This window comes from Bos indicus x Bos taurus, chromosome 21, assembly GCF_003369695.1.
Source record: "Bos indicus x Bos taurus breed Angus x Brahman F1 hybrid chromosome 21, Bos_hybrid_MaternalHap_v2.0, whole genome shotgun sequence".
Classification (NCBI taxonomy): Eukaryota; Metazoa; Chordata; class Mammalia; order Artiodactyla; family Bovidae; genus Bos; species Bos indicus x Bos taurus.
In genome coordinates this window covers 44,326,978-44,346,117 of record NC_040096.1, presented here as the reverse complement: position 1 = coordinate 44,346,117, position 19,140 = coordinate 44,326,978, and the positions used below count along the sequence as shown (strand labels likewise).

Sequence of the window (19,140 nt, the reverse complement as noted above, 5' to 3'; positions counted from 1 at the left end):
TTGCCGTGAAGTGATGGGACTGGATACCATAATCTTAGTTTTTTGAATGTTAAGTTTTAAGCCAGCTTTTCCACTCTCCTCTTTTACCTTCATCAAGAGCCTCTTTAGTTCCTCTTCACTTTCTGCCCTTAGAGTGGTATCATCAGCATATCTGAGGTTGTTCATATTTCTCCCAACAATCTTGATTCCAGCTTGTGAGTTAACTAGTGCAGATGACTAATTCTAATTCCCCTTGACTTTTTATCATTTAGGCTGAGGCATTGCACAGAAACTTTTGGTTTGTCACAAAATAGCCATGATTTCTCAAAGTGTGGTGGTTGGAGCAGGAGCAGCAGCAGCAGCAGCAGTTTCCCAGAAACCTATTGGAAATGCATAGTCTTGAGCTTCTCCCCAAACCTAGTGAACCAGAAACTCACAATCCTCCAGGCATTTCTCTTACAGGCTGAAGCTGGAGAACCACTGAGTGAAAAAATATGAGGAGGCTAAATGGGGATGTTATTCTATTTTTCTGTAGTTTCTCCATCAGTGAAAAAATCAGTTCCATCAGTTGATTCAATCTGAACTTATTCACAGTGAAAACTAAAAAGTACAAGTGTTTTTGGTTCATTTGGGAAATTTTTGAGAAGAGCACTTTAACATGTTAAGTACACACACACACACACACACACACACCTCCATGATTTATCTGTTATTTGTTCCAATAAAGTTAAGTTTTCAAAACCAGGATTGGAGTGGAATTTGGAGCCAAGTCTCTCCTGTTATGTTGAATGAAGGGGAGCAGTCTTCGTTAATATCAGTATGTGCACAGTACTGCTCCCCTATCTGTATTCTGCAGCCCAGCAAGAAGTGTGAGCTGAAGGCATGAAGGAGAACAAGAAAGAACCGTAATAATTTGGGAACAAACTGGAGAAGAGCAGATGATTCTCTCTGTATGGAGCGTCTATTATGCGCAAACTGAACACCACACAGAAGCCTAAGGTCTGACCGTCTGACCCTCTGGGGTAAGATGGCTGAGGTGTGGGATTCTAAGGGAGGGGAAACCTGAAAAGGGATCCAACTTGATCAGAATCAAAGGTCTGACTCATTAGAAATCTGAGAGTAGCTGGCACTTGCCTTTTTTGCATGCAGGACTTTGAGTTCTCAGTAATGCAGTGTGAGCCCATATTTGGTAAGTCACGAGTATCCTCTGAGAATCCTTTGTTGTGTTATCTTGGAATTGAAGGAAGACAATTTCACTCATGGTCACTCTGGAAATAATTGCACATGTTTTCAGTGATCAGCCTTTTCCTGATATTTCTGAAGCACGGTTTAGTGGTGGAAAGACCGTGTTTGGTTCTATAATGTCCCGCAAGTTGCTTTTTGCCTCTCTCAGTTTCCACATTTGTGAAATGGAGCTTCTTTTTGAAGCCCCATCTTGAAGGGACATTGCTGCTGTTGTTCAGCTGCTAAGTCGTGTCTGACTCTTGGCGACCCCATAGACTACAGCATGTGAATGGACTTGGGGACAATTAAATTAACCATCACTGCCCCCTAGACTCAGAGTCAGGCATTCCTTTATTTCTAGTCCCCTTGCTGCTCACCAGCGTACTTTATACATTTCTCTCAGAAGAGCCTTTTATTTTCCACCCATCTGAGTGGTCCTCTGGATCTCACCCCTGTTGAAAGCCACAGTGGGTCTATATCCAGTGTGTTCTAATTAATATGATATTAAAAAGTTCTGTACTTGGTGAATTCTAATTAATTGTGTAGTGGTAGTCAAGCCTCTCCTGAATAAGCTTTACACCCCAGGAAGGAAATTTTGTCTCATCCCTTGGATTCCTGGGAATTGACTAAGTGTTGCCCTTTGTCTTCCCAAGGGAAATACACTTTGTATTTCCTTTAAAGTTTTTTCTTGATTGGTCATTTACCTTCTGACTTTGAAATAGTCTGAAGACCTTAGCTGGTGTTGACCTGAGCTAAAAAAAAAAAGCAAGATCCTGGAGAGGCTGACTTCCTCCCGCAGACCTTGGGGTGGGACCTGGGGATGAGACTGATGATTGACCACCTGCATCCCAAGCAGATATGGGGCCACAGTTTAGAGCGGGATTGAGCTCTGCAGTGTGAATAACCCATCAAAGACCACTACTGTTTTGCTGCAGGATTGAGTGTTTCCTTTGCTCTTTGCTTTTGTTGAAATACAGCCCCCCCCACCCCAAAATCCCCAGCCCCGGCTTTCTCACCTCTGCCCTGGAGCTTTAAGTTCACAGACTCAACACTGAGCACACTCCTTTTTCTTTTTTTCGCATTTTATGATTTTCTATCATTAGGCAAAGGGTGACAGGCAAGGGTGAGAGTAAGTAGACACCTCAAGAAGAACTGAAGATCTTAGTTCTCTCAAAAAGGAGGTGAATTGGTTAATATCAGACATTAGATAAGCTGCGCTGGTAAAGCATGACGTCATTCTCTAACTGGGTTCTGAAAAGCCGGTTACTTAAACTCCTTGTGCCTCAGTTCCTGATCTGTAAAACGGAGGTGATAATGGTCCCCACCTTATGGAGTTATTATGAATAGCGAATGAGGTAGTATTTGTGAAGCACATAGAACAGTGTCAGGCACGTACAAATGTTTGCTCAGTAAATAAATGTGCCTCCTGAGTTACATGAATTCTGGTTCTGACTTGCTGAGTGCCATTCCTTTCATTCAGCAGATCTATTTCCAAGTGCTGAAATTCAAATGTGAATATAAGATCTGGTTTCCTAGAAAGTTCTTTAACTTTACTTTTTCCAACATAGTTACACTGTCCCAAGTCTCTTCAAATTCACTGGGAATTGCAAATAAAGTGTTTCCTGTTTTTCTTAAGAACATTGCTTCAAGGCATTTTTCTTGACATGTTTTGATTGGGAACTATATATTTTTGTATATTACTCAATAAAATCTTGTTTTACCAACTGTATTTAAGTTATCATGGATTCCCTCAAGTGTTTTAGGATTCATTCCAGATGAAAAGTTAAAGCCAACCATACTTAATTCTCTGACAATCCTGTGGTCATAAACATTCTTTTTTTTTTTTCCTCTTCAGCTCAAAGTCTTTAGAAAGCCACATGTAAAGTTTTATTTACTGATAAGTCTGTTTCTCACATCAAAGGAAGTTAAATGGGGGAGTTCCTACACCCATACTGCCTTAAGGATTACTCATGAATTTGTTTTTCTGTAGGACTGGGATAACTTCTAGATCGCTATGATAGCTTCCAGGGTTAACAACTTCTACTGAAAACTTGTGGGCAGGGTGACTCAGGACAGATGGCCACTAGTTCACCTTCCCCTTAACCTGGAGATTAAATGAGAGAATGTATGTAAATTGCCACGCTCAAGTGCTCCTTGGCTACATGGGTCTTCAGGAAATAACAGTTGTTAGGATTTTGGGGAAAGGTCTCAGAATGGAGAGGGTTAAATGGCCTTAACCCAGGGCCTGGCTGACTTTCGGGGATTTCATAATTGCAAGGAAGCCCTTACTGAGAACATTTCTCTGGTGACTCGGGTGGGGATGGGGGAGGGCGCTCCCGTGCCGGTTATGTGCTCGGGTGTGGGCTGGCTGCCACCCTCACGCAGCGCACGTAGCCCTGTCACTCAGCCGTCACCCTGCTGGCCCGGAGCCAGGCTCCGCGGGAAGGGCTGCCTTCCCAAACCCAAACAGCCTGTATTGCTGTGCCGATGTTCCCGGGCCTGTTTACTGTGCTTAATTGCAGGACTCTGCTTGAATCCCCTCCAAGGAGAGGAATTAAGCACAATTCAAAATGGAGTGACAATAGTCTCTTAAATTCCTGGCCTCTGAGAGTTTCAGTGGCTTCTGGGGGAAGGGTGATTACCTCAAGTTCAGGGTGATTCACTCAGGTTCATGCACGAAGTGCAGGATCCCCTCAAGAGAATTTTGATCTAGTTCAGTCAGACCTTACAGGCCTGTGACTCCTCTGTAATCTTAGGCATGCTTCTGTGTGTGTGTATATATATGCATATTTCTGAGGGTGGGGTGGGAGCCAGCTCTTGAATGTAAGAATCTGAAGGAGCTATTATCACTGAGCTAAGACAACTGAGTAGAAGGTTTCAGAGTCTTGATAGTTGCTGATGATCTGTTGAATGATCCCAAAGTTAGGACCAAGTTCGTAATAAAGAGGGATGCTGATGAAAAAGGTCTACCTGAGAACAGGTTTTCAAGTGAATATGGTAAATTCCCTGCCTTTCTAGGCAGACTGCTCTTGCCTGATAGGAAGGAACCAGCAGGCCCTCTTCACCAGAGCCACTGAGAGTGGCTTATAACTTCTGATTTTTCATTTTCAGAATTACTGAAGCTCCTGCATTTCAAGAAAATTTAGGTATGGGGCATAGCAATTATTGTTCTAAATTGGAGGTAAGGTTATATGTAGCAGAATTCTGCGTATGTGGGTTCAGGGAGAACATTTTTTAGTGCAGATTTAGGGCATGTGAGGAAGGCAGAAGTTCTCAGCGTAGAAATAGAATTAGTAGAAGGTATTTGCGTGAATAACTTGGGGCTTGTTAGAAGGATTACTTGCCTCTTGGATATTGACTGCCTGATGTTCTGAATCTTCTGAACTGTATGGTCAGATGCTGAAACTCTGGGAAGGGGAACGTGGTAGCTGGATCCAGCTCTTGTTGTTGCCCACCAAGAGCATATTCCCCATTTCTTCTTCATTCCCTTACATCAGTCTTTAACGTGAGCAGTAGGAGGAAGGAAATAGCTAGACTTGCTCTTAACTAACCAGATAGGTAAAGAGCAAGATGCCAAGATAACTAGTGACGGTTTGTATACTTTTTTCTGAAGTTAGAATGAATATAAAGACTCTAAAGCACTTTTTCTGCTTCTGAGCTGTTCAGCAACACATTGAGAGCTGACTTTTTTCTAAAACTGGCAGCAATGTGAACTGTTTAGTGACATTTTCTTGAAACTCTTGCAGAAGACTTTGTGTAGTTGCAATTATTTTGTAAACATGCCTTTTGAATATTGTATAAATTTTAAGTGATTTAGGTAATATATGTGTTTTAATGTTCTTTAAATATAGTTAATTTACAATATCGTGTGAATTTTGGGTGTGCAGCAGCGTGATTCAGTTATATATGCATGTCTACACACACACATATATTCTTTTTAAGATTCTTTTCCATTAGAGTTTCTTACAAGATATCGAGTAGAGTTTCCTGTGCTATGAAGTAGGTCCTTGTTGGTTATCTATTTTATATGTAGTACTGTGTATATTTTAATCCCAAACTGCTAATTTATCCCCCTCCCTTCCCTTTTGGTAATGATAAGTTTGTTTTCTGGGTCTGTGAGTTCTGTCTAGTAAATAAATTCATTTGTATCATTTATTTTTAAGATTCCATGTATAAGTGATACGATATTTTTCTGATTTAGGTAATATACAATGGACCCATTTCTGGCCAGTAAACTTCATCTATTACATTCTCCACTCTGATTGCTTGGCTGTTTTTCCAAGCTGAACAAGGCTCATGGTCTTGTGTATTTTTTCTCAAGTCTTTACTCTTCTAACATCCTGTGTGGTTGGTGTCTTATGGTATAGTGAGGAAGGATCCTGGGCCCCCTTTGCTGTGTCCGGAGCAGATGTGGGGGAAGGACTTGAGGGGAGAGAGGTTTGGTGAAGGCCTGTGCAGTGTGGATGGCAGTGAAGGATATAGCTGAGCCTGGTAAAGAGAGACAGGGAAAGGACCCCTGTGTAGCTCAGGAAGTGTCACAGACAGTTCCTGGGCTATAGACAGTGATCTCAAAATCCAGCCTGATGTTTTGTTTTGTTTCATTTTTTGTGGCTCTGATTTAACAATTAGGGTTAAAAATATTCAGGAGAGTTTATATACAAATCTGGTTCAGTTACCTGCTACTGTCCTAAAACCTGAAGATTTTTAATGTCTGCCCCTCATTGCCAAGGATAGAAAATTTCCTAGTTGTAGGTAGCATAGCTCACATTCCAGAGTTCTGACACATATATACCTGATCGGCTTCAATATCTTAACTAAGTGAAAGTCGCTCAGTCGTGTCTTGACTCTTTGTGACCCCATGAATATAGCCTGCCAGGCTCCTCTGTCCATAGGATTCTCCAGGCAAGAAGACTAGAGTGGGTCGCCATGCCCTCCTCCAGAGGATCTTCCCATCCCAGGGATCAAACCCAGGTCTGTCACATTGCAGGCAGATTCTTTACCATCTAAGCTACCAGGGAAGCCCAAGAATACTGGAGTGGGTAGCCTATCCCTTCTCCAGGGTATCTTCCTGACTCAGGAGTCGAACTGGGGTCTCCTGCATTGCAGTCAAACTCTTTACCAGCTGAGCTACCAGGGAACCCCTCAATATTTTGTTACTCGCAAATGCCACAGGCTATGTGAGTTTCTCAGCCCTGCTTTTGAAGCTGCAAAACACTTAGGTAGGATCAGATCCCCTAAGCGGAGACATTCTGAAGCCCTAGTTGAGGGGAACACAAACATGCACATCGTCAGTGCATATTTTAAAAATAGCTGACATTAAGCAGTGACAGACTTTATTTTCTTGGTCTTCAAAATTACTTGGATGGTGACTGCAGCCATGAAATTAAAAGATGCTTGCTCCTTGGAAGAAAAGCAATGACAAACCTAGACAGAGTATTAAAAAAAACAGAGACATTTCTTTGCCTACAAAGGTCCGTATAGTCAAAGCTATGGTTTTTCCAGTAGTCACACATGGATGTGAGAGCTGGACAGTAAAAAAAAAAAAAAAAAAGGCTGAGTGCCAAAGAATCGATGCTTTTAAACTGTGGTGCTGAAGAAGACTCTTGAGAGTCCCTTGGACAATAAGGAGATCAAGCCAGTCAATCCTAAAGGAAATCAACCCTGAATATTCATTGGAAGGACTGATGCTGAAGCTGAAGCTCCATTACTTTGGCCACCTGATATGACTCATTGGAAAAGACCCTGATGTTGGAAAAGACTGAAGGCAGAAGGATAAGGCGATGACAGGGGATGAGATGGTTGGATGGTATCACCGACTCAATGGACATGAGTATGAGCGAACTCCGGGAGATGGTGAAGGACAGGGAAGCCTGGCATGCTGCAGTCCATGGGGTCACAAAGAGCTGGACACAACAGCAACAAAGCAGTGTTTGGTATGTGCCAGGCCTCACACTGAGTGCTTTACCTGGACTATCACCTTCAATCCTCATAAGCCCATTTTATAGGTGAGAAAACTGAGATGTGAACAGGTTAAATACAGGGTATTCTGTATTTAGGTTGCATTTTATTAAAGGTATGTTCTGCTTAGGGACCTTCCGTAATTCAAAACAAATCTTTACCAAGATTGGCTGGTATTTCTGTTTCACAGTTGGAGGGGCTTAGTATTGGGCAGTGGACCAAAATACCAGTTTAAAGTTACTCAAACTAGCAGCTTCAAAGTTATGCTCTTTTTAGCAAATTTATATTTATTATAAATTTGGAAAATAAAATGAGATGATTACTGTTTTAATGTGCTAAGTTAAAATTTCTATGAAACACCACTCTCTACCTTAAGATCAAGTCATACTAGTGACTGATGCTGAAGTCATGATGAACAGTACATTTCTGTAGAAATTCTATGTTGCTGACTGTTTTTAACCAAGTGGTGAGTCTGAGTGGAGGCGGGGATGGGACAGACATATCCTTTTCCCACCTGTGGGTCTAAAATGATCCTCATTGCTGGATGGACAGTGGAGGTTGCCAACACCAGTTTTTTGAAGTGGTGTATACATGTGATTGAGCTGTGGTTGGTTTCAATTAAGAGCATTCTGTTTAGGCGCTGGGATGGAAATCCTGAGCTTTCCTTTTTCAACTTTACTTTTGGGATGGATGAGATGGCTTTTCACAAAGCCGACTTAGTAAGAACTCTTAACAGAAACCCTGTTTTCTTTTCCATCTGCAGCATTTGGGGAGCATATTTTGTTACTTGGGTTTGGCTGTTAAAGTTCTATGTCTGTGTACATTTTCAAAGCATCCTTACACATTTCCTGCCAGAATGTGGCCGCCTAGGTATCCAGAGCACCTATCTCTGGTCTGGAGCCAGTCTGGAAGCCTGGGAGGGGTTCACCCCTCTCCACTCATTTTCTTCTGTTTAAAGTTATAGAGAGGCTTCTGGGGATGGAATGGGAATAGGGAGCAGGTGGAGGAGTCCACAGTGGGGCCAGAGGAAGGGATGGTGAATGCATAAGGAGACATGTGGATTTATTGGCACATACAAGGCTAGAACTATAGGACTACATTGTATGTGTAGTGCTGGTCACACTAACATCTTATTAAACTTTTATAAATTTCAAGTATTAATCTAGTCCGGAAGTTTCGATGAGTAAAAAGTCAGCGATAAGTGAGACTTCCTGCTGATGGGTTTCAGTGTTAACTGCACAGCACATTGTTACTTGATCCTGAAATACTCTGGTGATGTTCTTATTGTTCTGGAGCGTTCTCCTCTGTACAGTCTAAAGCCCTTCCCTGCTTGATGAGGTTTGGATAGCAACTCCGTTGACCTGATCAGTTTCCGGGGTTTGTTTCTGCCCCGTGCACGATTTGGCACAGAAACGTGTGACTTGTTATTGAAGTGAGCCTTGCTTCTCAATGCATCCTTAGCCTCCGTGGTTTTGGACTGTGTCAAAACCCAACAAATATTGGGAATGTGCCCAAGCCAAGACCCATCTCGTGTGGCTCTTGTCCAGAAAACACTGATAAAACTGGCTTGTGTAGTTTCAACAGGGCCACTGAGGCTCACAATGATTTCCTTCTATTGTTTTGAAGTTGATGCTATGGTTTCAGGAACCAAAAGAGAAGGTGAACATTCACTCTGGCCAGAAAAATTCTGTTTCTCTCCCTTAATCAATCAGATACTTTGCTGACATTAGGAGTTTTGTTCAAAAAATAAAGCCCCAGAAATGTGCCAGCTCCTTCACTCTGGGTGTGTTTTATAGATGCAGCAATTCATAAAGGAGGTACTTTTGTGGGTTTGTATCTTTTTTTTTTTTTTTTTTTCAGTTTTTAAGCTGAGTCCTGAGGCAGATAAGCACTTCCTAACGTCCCAAAAAACTCTGTTGCTGCTTGTAGGGGTGATGCCTAGATAGAGTGCTAGACCTTCTTGGACCATAGAGGCCAGGTAACCTAAGCCCTTTAAAGGATAAAGACACCAAGCCTGGAATCACATAATTAGTTGCAGGGTGAATTAGATGGCAGGCATCCAGACCACTGACATTTTCCTTAGAGTGGAGCTGTTTAAGAACATAAGATTATGTAGCATTGATGGAGTACTTTTTCTTCTTTTCAGAGCTTCACAGTGGGGAGAGGCTGAGTTGGTAGGAAATCCAGCCTCTAATTATTTGTGGCTTAAGTGACGTTCATTATTGGCTCAGTGGTGGCTCTTATAATCCTAATAGCTGCTTCCAGGGATGGGTAATTCCCTAGTCATTATAGTCAACTTCATTCATCTCTTCTTCCCTAGCTAGGCCCATCATTTCTATCTGCTACCAATCACCTTTCCCCAAGCCATCCTTTGCTTGGTGGTATCATTTGTTAAATCTCAATTGCGGTAACCTCAGAATTCCATCTCTGAAAGATGTTCAAGCTAACAGCTTAACTTTAGCTTTAAGATGGCACTGCATTGACATTCAAAGACAGGATATGGGGATTGCTAGCTGCATGGGGATATAGAGTTTGAGAGATATGGTAATTTAAGCCTTAAGATCATTGTAAAACTGAACTACTCTTCAGCCTTACTTTTGTTCTAGTATGCAGTATGTATGAGGCCTTTCAGGTACATGCCTAGTTCACATCTTCATGTCACCACTGGGAGTGACTTGGCACTCATGGCACTGAAGCTAATTCTTGAGCCACTAGTGCATTAGTGTGGGCTCTACTTGACTGGTTATTTCACCAAAGAAACAGTCTTTCCATTTGTGAAGGAAATTGTGAACCGAATTGCTACATGTATGTTTGAAGATGTGCTTTTAAAATGACAAAACCCCTACTGATCTAGGTAGAAAATAAACTTACTCTTTAGCGGAAAGACCTGCCTGCTAATCATTCATTTACTTATCAAATTTTAAAACAAAAGCAAAACAGAAAAAGGGAATTCTCTGATGGTCCAGTGGTAAGGATTCTGAGCTGTCACTGCCGAGGGTACAGGTTTAACCCCTGGTCAGGGAACTAAGACCCTATAAGCACTGTGGTGTGCGTCCTGCCCTCCAAAGTAAAATTTAAACAGATATGTTCCATGTTTTAGGAACTGTTCTAGGTACTTAAGAATACATCAGCAAACAAAAAGGAAAAATATCCCTTTTCTCATCTTGTGTTACCAATATCTTCCCTGCAAGTATCTCATCCCTATAAAGATATTTTAAAAACAAGGCAATGTCCTGTGAAAATAACTGGCTTTTTACACTTCGTCTATTTTTTCCTATCCCTTCCTATAAATTTTCCAGGGAACATTTAATGGTTTGTTACTTTCTTTGTAGTAATTCCCTAATACTAATTTTTAGTAGGATTTTTAGTTTGGCTTCTTTCTCTATTTCTCCACTTGAATGATACAGGTAGTGTTTTGACAAAAGGAAGAGAATCATTTAATTTGATAATTGTCAATAGGAAAAAGACAAGCTTTGAAAAATGCATTAAGATGTCTGTGGGTTTTTTTCTCTGAACTGGATTTGACTGTCATTTATGCTTCTCTGATGGCTCAGATGGTAAAGCGTCTGCCTGCAATGTGAGAGACCCGGGTTTGATCCCTGCTTCGGGAAGATCCCCTGGAGAAGGAAATGGCAACCCACTCCAGTACTCTTGGCTGAAAAATTCCGTGGACTGAGGAGCCTGGTAGGCTACAGTCCATGTGGTCACAGAGTCGGACACGACTGAGCAACTTCACTTCACTTCCCATGCTGGCAAGTTGGGCCACAGTTTCCACTGACCCGTCCCTCTTTTTTCTTGTCCTAAGCATTTTATTGAGCAAGCCTAACCTTTAACTCCTTCGTGATTAGTTCCCGTGTCTTTGTAAATGCAAGTATCTTAGCCATTGGTCTAAGATAGTGGTTGATTCGGTGATTCTGGGGCATTGGCTAGTAAGGCATAATCTCTAAACCTAGTGATTCTGATCTTGTGTGTCTAGGGTGGAACCCAGAGCCTGCCTTTTCAAAAAGAAAGATTTAAGAGGGGTGGGACATTCTAATGACAACATAGATGCTATCTAAAATGTTCTAGAATTGTGCGATTATTGTTGAACTGCTTTCCACTGGGCTGAGCCGTAAGATATAACTTGGTTGTTAATGTTATATGCTGAAGAGTCCAAATTTATGCACTGTACATAAACCGAAGAGGCCAGCAGATACCTGTGTCCCATAGCGGCTGAGGAGACTATGTTATTCAGCTGTTCACTGGCGGGAGATGCTTGGCTCAGCTTTGTTAACCAGCTTCCTTTGGCTTTCTCTATAGGCGATGGTGGCTTGCTACCCAGGAAATGGAACAGGTTATGTTCGACATGTGGACAACCCCAACGGTGACGGCCGCTGCATCACCTGCATCTACTATCTGAACAAGAACTGGGATGCCAAGGTACTTGGAAAAATGCGAGTAGAGGGAGGGGTTAGAAACCATAGGAAAAGAATTCAGATGACTTAGAGGAGAGTTTCAGAGAAGGCAATGGCAACCCACTCCAGTACTCTTGCCTGGAAACTCCCATGGACAGAGGAGCCTGGTGGGCTGCAGTCCATGGGGTCGCTAAGAGTTGGACATGACTGAGCGACTTCACTTTCACTTTTTACTTTCATGCATTGGAGAAGGAAATGGCAACCCACTCCAGTGTTCTTGCCTGGAGAATCCCAGGGACAGGGGAGCCTGGTGGGCTGCCGTCTATGAGGTCACACAGAGTCGGACACAACTGAAGCGACTTAGTAGCAGCAGCAGCAGCAGCAGAGGAGAGTTTGGAGTTCATAATTCCCACTGATGAATCTTTTCTATTTCGTATTATCCTTTTTTCCTGCTATGGTTTTAGTACTAAAGTTGATGAGATGAAAATAATAGATGCAAAGTTAATTTGATGGAGGTGGGTGAGTAGGGCCATTATTAGGTTATACAATTGATGAGGAGAAGGTACTTTATTATTTTAAAAATGGGGATCAGTGTTTTTAGTCTAATCCAGAGCTGATAGGATTCTTGATTCTCAGTGTGGAATAAGACATATACTTTTCCCTGCCAGGAGCAACACTGAGAGAATTTCACAAAAATAGAACCGTAGGATGTTAAAACATCCCCAAGTGACGTTTCCCACACAGTCTTCTCTCTGGGTGAAATGTCTCCTTGGTGGCCTCTTGCCATGGTTTACTATGATTGTGAATGCCAAAGGTTTTGTAGCTTATTTTCGTATTTTTGAACATATATATAGATAGAGATATGAAGTCTGGTGCCATGCTCACAGACGTTTGTCTGGAATTTGATGTTTTTTAAAAGTTAAGGATGATTTAGGAGTCTGAGAAGTTGGAGAACTTTTCAAGCTTATCTGGCTTTTGAACCTTCTGCATCTCCATTTCCTATTCATTAGGCCAGATGCTAGCTGTCATAAAGCAAGGATATTTTATCTGGGGTCAGAAAAAGTAAACCTGGGAAACCAGTGAATTAGTGACAAGGTTTGTGTCAGTTCCCTATTTGATAACATGACTGAAATATATTCCTTAGTTATCCTTTAAAATCTTGAAAGGTAATGTTCCAGGCAAGAGAGTCAAGTTGTCAGATCAGTGATGATAAATCACAAAGTTTGAAATCATTCAAAAAATTTTTGAGTGCCTGCTAGTGCCAGGCATCATGCTGTGGGGAACCATCAACATATAAGTCCAGAATTCTACCTTGACAAGATCATTCTAGTAGGACAGATTGGATGTACATGTAAAAAAATGTAGGGGGAGAATGAGTGATATATGTCATGAGAGATACAGATAAGGTGGTCTGAGCATTCAGAAAAAAAAAAAAAGCATGTAACTTCCAACTGATGAAATCAGATAGGAGATAGGGGAACTCAAAAGAAAACTGTAAATTCTAATTGAAGGGGAGGTTATATGTGGTCACGGCCCTCTGGAGCTGTTAATATTAGACTGAATTACATGAAATGGCTGGGGTGGGGAGGAGGTTATGGGTCAAACAGTCAGATATTGGCAAGTCTGTATAACTGACCTAGTAGAATGCCACTTTGTATCCATGGGGTTTGATATTGTGGGGGTGAGAAGACTTCGTTCAGTATGACTTCGGTATGTCTAGTCAAGTTTAAGATAACATTTAATACAAAGGATGGCACTGGAGTTAAAATTTGGGAATAATATATGCTTGCGGTGGCAGTTGGAAGATAGCCTTGTTTCTAGATGAGACTGAAGTATCATTGTTAATGAACTGTGTGTGAGGCTAGGAAGTAATCTACCTTCTTTGTGGCCCTCAGCGACATGGTGGGGTCCTGCGGATATTTCCAGAAGGGAAATCATTCATAGCGGACGTGGAGCCCATTTTTGACAGACTGTTGTTCTTCTGGTCGGACCGCAGGAACCCACATGAAGTCCAGCCCTCCTATGCGACCAGGTAACAGCCAGGGCCACGACTGCTCTTGAGAAGCTTCTTGGACAAACCCCACTTCCTAGAGAATTCTCAAATGTGTGTTGTTTACGGACAAGGGACCAACCATCCCCCTAAGCAGAGAGCAAACCTGTTTGAAGTTGATAAAAATTAAAGGAGAAACTGTGGCTTCTTTAACGTATAAAGTCTAATGTTGGTTTCAACTATTAACAAGTCATTTTCCATTAAGTGAGAGTCTCAGATTCCAAATTTCCCAGAGCACTTTTTTCTCTTCTCTCCTTTCTTGCTCACCACCCTCCCTTTAAAAAAAAGCCTAAAGTTGAACTATGCCTAGAGAATGTTGGCTGCCACATGTCAGAAATCCTATCTGGTTAACTCTGGATGAGTTTACAAGCTGCCAGTTGCAAGCAGAGAAAAAACCTTGAGAATCGAAAGAGGAATTTGTAACACAACATTGTAAATCAGCTGTACTCTAATAAAATTTAAAAGGAGGTTCAAAAGGGAGGGGATGTATTTATCCCTATGGCTGATTCATGTTGAGGTTTGATAGAAACAACAGAATTCTGTAAAGCAGTTATCCTTCAATTAAAAAATAAATTAATTTTTAAAAAAAGAAAGAGGAATTTGTTCTGACTTCTTTTCCTTTTCCCCCTTTTCTTAGCTTAAAATTGGATTGGGTTTGCTGTACCCAACATGTCCCAACAATTGGATTTTTCAGATTCCTTTCTTTAGATCATGCATGGGAAGATTTTTCAGAGTAATGGAACAATTTAGTATTGTTTACTATTAATATAGAAATTCTTGTGTGTGCGTGCTTAGTCATTTATGTCCAACTATGTCCAACTCATTTATGTCCAACTATGCCACCTCATGGACTGTAGCCCTCCAGGATCCTCTGTCCATTGAATTTTCCAGGCAAAAGTACTGGAGTAGGTTGCCATTTCCTCTTCCAGGAGATCCTCCCGACCCAGGGATTGAACCTGCATCTCTTACATCTCCTGCACTGGCAGGCGGATTCTTTACTGCTATGCTACCCGGGATGCCCAGAAACTCTTGATATAATCTTAATTTCAGATTCTATCTCATTTGCACCTGTTTTATGGCCAAAGCTGTAATCCATGTGGTATTGGAGTGCTGTGGGGTGCAGCTTGAATTGGGAATAACAGTTGGGGCAGGGAGGAGAGAGGTTGGGTAGAAAAGATAATGAGTAAACCTTAACAAGACTAGTTAAATTAAAATCACAGGTGTTAAGTGCTTAAGGTTTAATGTGCCCCCTCCAGAAGTGACAGATCTGGGCCCCACACAGAGTTGCCTATGAAATGTCAAATTGGGTGTGCCCTAGGTGAGCAGATAACTACTTCTCCCACCAAAGCCTGTGTGTGGCTTATTAATGGGGTACAGCAATCGGTCCTGGTCATTTGTGCAGAATTTCCTCGCTCTTCCCCAGTTCCTTAACACCGCATGTTGACGGAAAGCCTTTGGAAAAATTAAAGTCCTATAGAAATTCCAGTAACTACTACTAATAATGAAACAAAACTTTTTGGAAACATGCATAAAATTATTCCTGTATAGTCTAGCCCATAAATGGGACATAGTCGAAAACTTGATGGTACCAATATCCCATGGCTTCTTTGCCTCAGTGTCCAAAACTAAAGACAAAAGTCAAGAATTTTAACGTCCTGTTGTTCGATAAATTATTCTTCAGAGCTTCACTCCTCATCTCTGTGTTCTCCCCACCAGCTTAGGTCCCTCAGGCTTTAGCTGAATGACTCGCTGAATGATTCGCTTCTAGCCCTTTCTTGTGTGGTTCATCTGGACCTGTTATATTATTTGTTCAATTGCCTTTCCCCTCCCTGCTAGAGCCTGAGCTCCTTGAGAAAGAGGCTGCTGTATTCACAGGACAGTTTGAATTCCCACCGCCCAGGATAATGGGTGGTGCATACTTGGAATTCCTTACATGTTTTATTACATTTAAATAGACTTGAAACCAGAGACGTTTATTTTAAATTAAAATTGGGATGGACTTTTGATAATAGGAAAATTTTTAAATGTTGGCTTTACAAATGTTATGTGAAATTTATAGTATTTTTATTTTTTGGTCATATTTTTAAACCTCTTTTCTAATATCTGCTTATCTTTCACAGATATGCCATGACTGTTTGGTACTTTGATGCTGAAGAAAGGGCAGAAGCCAAAAAGAAATTCAGGAATTTAACTAGTATGTGTTTGATAATTTTCTGTGACTTTTGCTCAAGTCAATCCATGATTTTTATTTAAGTTTTTAATGTATATGCTAATGTACTCTGTTCAGTCTCAGCTATCTGTCTATCTGTACACACACACACACATATATTGACATCATGACTGACTTAGTTCTGAAACGCTGGCCTTAGGTCTGCTGAAAAAAACAGAAAAAAATGCAAAGAACGTCCCTTGTGAATGCCCATTGACTGTGGGACAGTTTGTAATAGATGGGATATAGTTAACTTTTGATCATTAATATTCACCCATCAAATATAACATGAAATTTTGCCATGGTTTTGCACATTACAAAGGAAATGCAATGGAACCCAACTACCATGGTTCATTATTATATTGGTATGGGAATGTGACTCTCAGTATAAAAACCAGGCTCATGTAATATAAACTGAATATGACTTAATGTCTTTCCTGTCCCCTCCAACCAGCATTATAAGGTATATTTTCCCAAAATACATTATATTGAAAGACATGTTATGAATAGTTTGTGAGAAGGTAAATTGCTGGTCCCCAAATGTGGGAATTGTTACATACAGTATCTCTTTCTTGAAGAGTCACTGTGTTTACGGGCATATTAATCAAGAAAAATTAACTTAAGAAATCCTACAGTAAACATGTGTGTAACATGTATGTATCATGTAATGTTACATGACCTATTGCATGTAACATCATGTAATAGATCATGTAACATTATGACCTATTTGAACAGTCTCCCTAGCAAATACCGAAGAAAATACATTGTTCTAAGCCCCATCAGGAGGTGCTTTGTTCCGCTTTGTTCTATGAGATGGGAAGCATTTGCTGGAGGTTTTAGGGGTGATGTTTGTGACATGAAGTTCATCAGATCTGGCTCCTTAACCAGATCTTTGTTTTCTTTTCTGTTCCCAACCCAGGGAAGACTGAACCTGCCCTTACTGAGGACTGACCCTGCTCTGAAATCCGCTGGCCTCATTCACTTTTAGTAACAGTTTCTGAATTTGCTTTAAGAGTTGAGATCCAAAGAAGGCCTCTTCTTCAGTGACTCGGTGACAAGGACCGCCCCCTCCCCTGCCCCCGCCCCCCCCCCTCCCCCCCTGCATCACTCAGATCCCTGTCTCATGTATGGTACTTTGTGTTTTCCTGCCAAGACTGCACCTACCTTCAGACACTCTTTTTGCCAGATGAACTCATTTGCTAACTCCAGAAATACCTGCAGACAACCTAGTTGGCCAGCGGTTTAATTGCTAGATTTGGTAATCCTGGCTATCAAAGCAAGAACCTGAAAGCACGGTCGAGGGACTGAATCTTACCTGCACTTTATGTACACTTTCTAATTTGAAAGGAGGAGGTTTGCAAAGAAAGAAAATGGTGACAGGTGCCACGGAGAGGCATCACTGAAGCCTTCACACAGGAAACAAATGTGTGTCATCTGAACAATTCCTAGATGTTCCTAATCCTGGGCTATTGGGGTTTCTGGAGAATTATCACAACCCAATGACATTATTACCTCTAGAACAGGCTGCTGTTATAGTAATCAATTTCTAAGTATCCTGTGGTGGACACTCCCTTTTCCTGGTCCTGTAACCTGGACTTGCTGCCTCTGCCCCATCTTGCTGAAATACAACTTTCTGATCAAAGATGACACCATTTATTTTCTATTTTCACTTCTTACATAGAGAACCTAATTCATTAATTATTGTGGTTGCTTTGTTGAAATGAAATTTGAATTTAAAGGGGAAAAAAAATCTTCCTGGTAGTTCAGAGCCAACAACCTCTGATAACAGTGTCAAAAAACCTGGGTCTGCTGATATACAATAAACGTGTGCATTTTAAACAATTTGAGATTGGAAATGGAGTTGGAAATGTAGGCATTCCTGTTTTTCACTTTTCCTTTTTAGTGAGCTCACTCTAACGAAACAAGAAAATCACAAAAACTAGGCTGTATTCTAAAAAAGGTAATGGAAAATAAAACAAAAAATCCTGGAAAGCTACTTGAGTTCTTCCACATTTTCTGACCCTGGTAGCCTCTTCGACACTTGAGTCTCCAGATCTACTGTGGTTGGCAGTGTGAGAGACCAGAATCATGGAATTTGCTAGAATTGTGGGAACTTCTCCAGCAGTAAACACAGATTCCAATGCCTCACAAATTCTGTATGGAGCTCCTCTTTTATGAAAGTTACTCTGCTTAGTTTTCAATTCCACTTTCATATTTTTAAAACCCCTGTAATTTCTTGCTTGAAAATCCCATGAACATTAAGGGGCCAGAAATATTTTCTTTTTTCACTGACAGGCACGTAGACTTTCCAAGAAAGAAGCATATTTTTGTGTGTGTCCGGTTTAGGAAATGTTCCAAATAAGACTTGTCTTCCTTCTCACACTTGCTCTATTTTTTTTTTTTTTTCCCCTGTAGTACTCATTACCTTCTAACTTACTATGTAAATTATTTATTATGTTCATTGTTTGGTATCCTTCCTCCAGAGTGTAAGCACAATGAAGACAGGGATTTTGTATTTTTTAATCAATGGAATGTATTCCTAGCACATAAAATAGTGCTTGGCATATAGTAAGGGCTCAGTAAATACTTGTTGAATAAACTCATTCTCCTGCCTTAGCGTTTTAATGGTTTGATTCATTTCCTCCATCTTGGGCAGGAAGGGCTCACTAGCATTTTTGTGCACACATACCTTTCTCTTGTTGTTGACGTGTAAATTTAGGCTAAAGGTTATAGAAAGCTTTGGTCATAGTGTCCTTTCTTATCTGTGAAAGTGAATCTGAAGACTGAGGAGGATTCTGCCCTTCTGTGTCCAGGGACCATGGGAGTAATGTAAGAACAGCTTTAGACAGGCCAGACTACATTCCTCCTTCAGAACAGTTTTGAAAACCTTCAGCAAGAGAGAAAGAAACAAAGTTGTTTATTAGGAATTTTATGTTCCCTATAATGGTAGGTAAGTTTTCTTTCATGATTATTAATGTCATGAGAATGATAATGATGATATTCTGAAGGAATATCATATCATTCCAATACTATGTCTTATAGCTTTCATTTTAGTTAATATTTTTACTTGCAAAACGATCAGACCTCGTAGGCCTTGCTTATTCCTTCCAGACAAAGGTCCTATAACCTAATAATCTATATACCAAATCAGTTTTTAGTGCACTGATTTTTTTCATGGCTGAATTGGAGTCCTGGAAGATCCAACTAATACTGACTGCTTTTTGCTCCTCTCTTTGACAGCCCACTTAGAGGAGGACTTAGCCCTGATGAAGAAACATTATTTAGCAAATAATCGGATCAATTTCTTTATATTCCTGGCAATGACA

The 19,140-nt window shown here is 41.0% G+C and overlaps 1 protein-coding gene across 1 annotated transcript in view; it reads left to right on the top strand.

The window, feature by feature from the left end:
- EGLN3 (egl-9 family hypoxia inducible factor 3) overlaps positions 1-18,427 on the top strand; it is a 29,671-nt gene extending 11,244 nt beyond the window's left edge. The window contains exons 2-5 of the mRNA XM_027521350.1: positions 11,461-11,580; positions 13,451-13,587; positions 15,726-15,799; positions 16,734-18,427. Coding sequence (XP_027377151.1) covers positions 11,461-11,580; positions 13,451-13,587; positions 15,726-15,799; positions 16,734-16,765 — 363 coding nt within the window. The 3' untranslated portion in view covers positions 16,766-18,427. The remainder of the gene's footprint in view (positions 1-11,460; positions 11,581-13,450; positions 13,588-15,725; positions 15,800-16,733) is intronic.
- Positions 18,428-19,140: the final 713 nt, after the last annotated feature.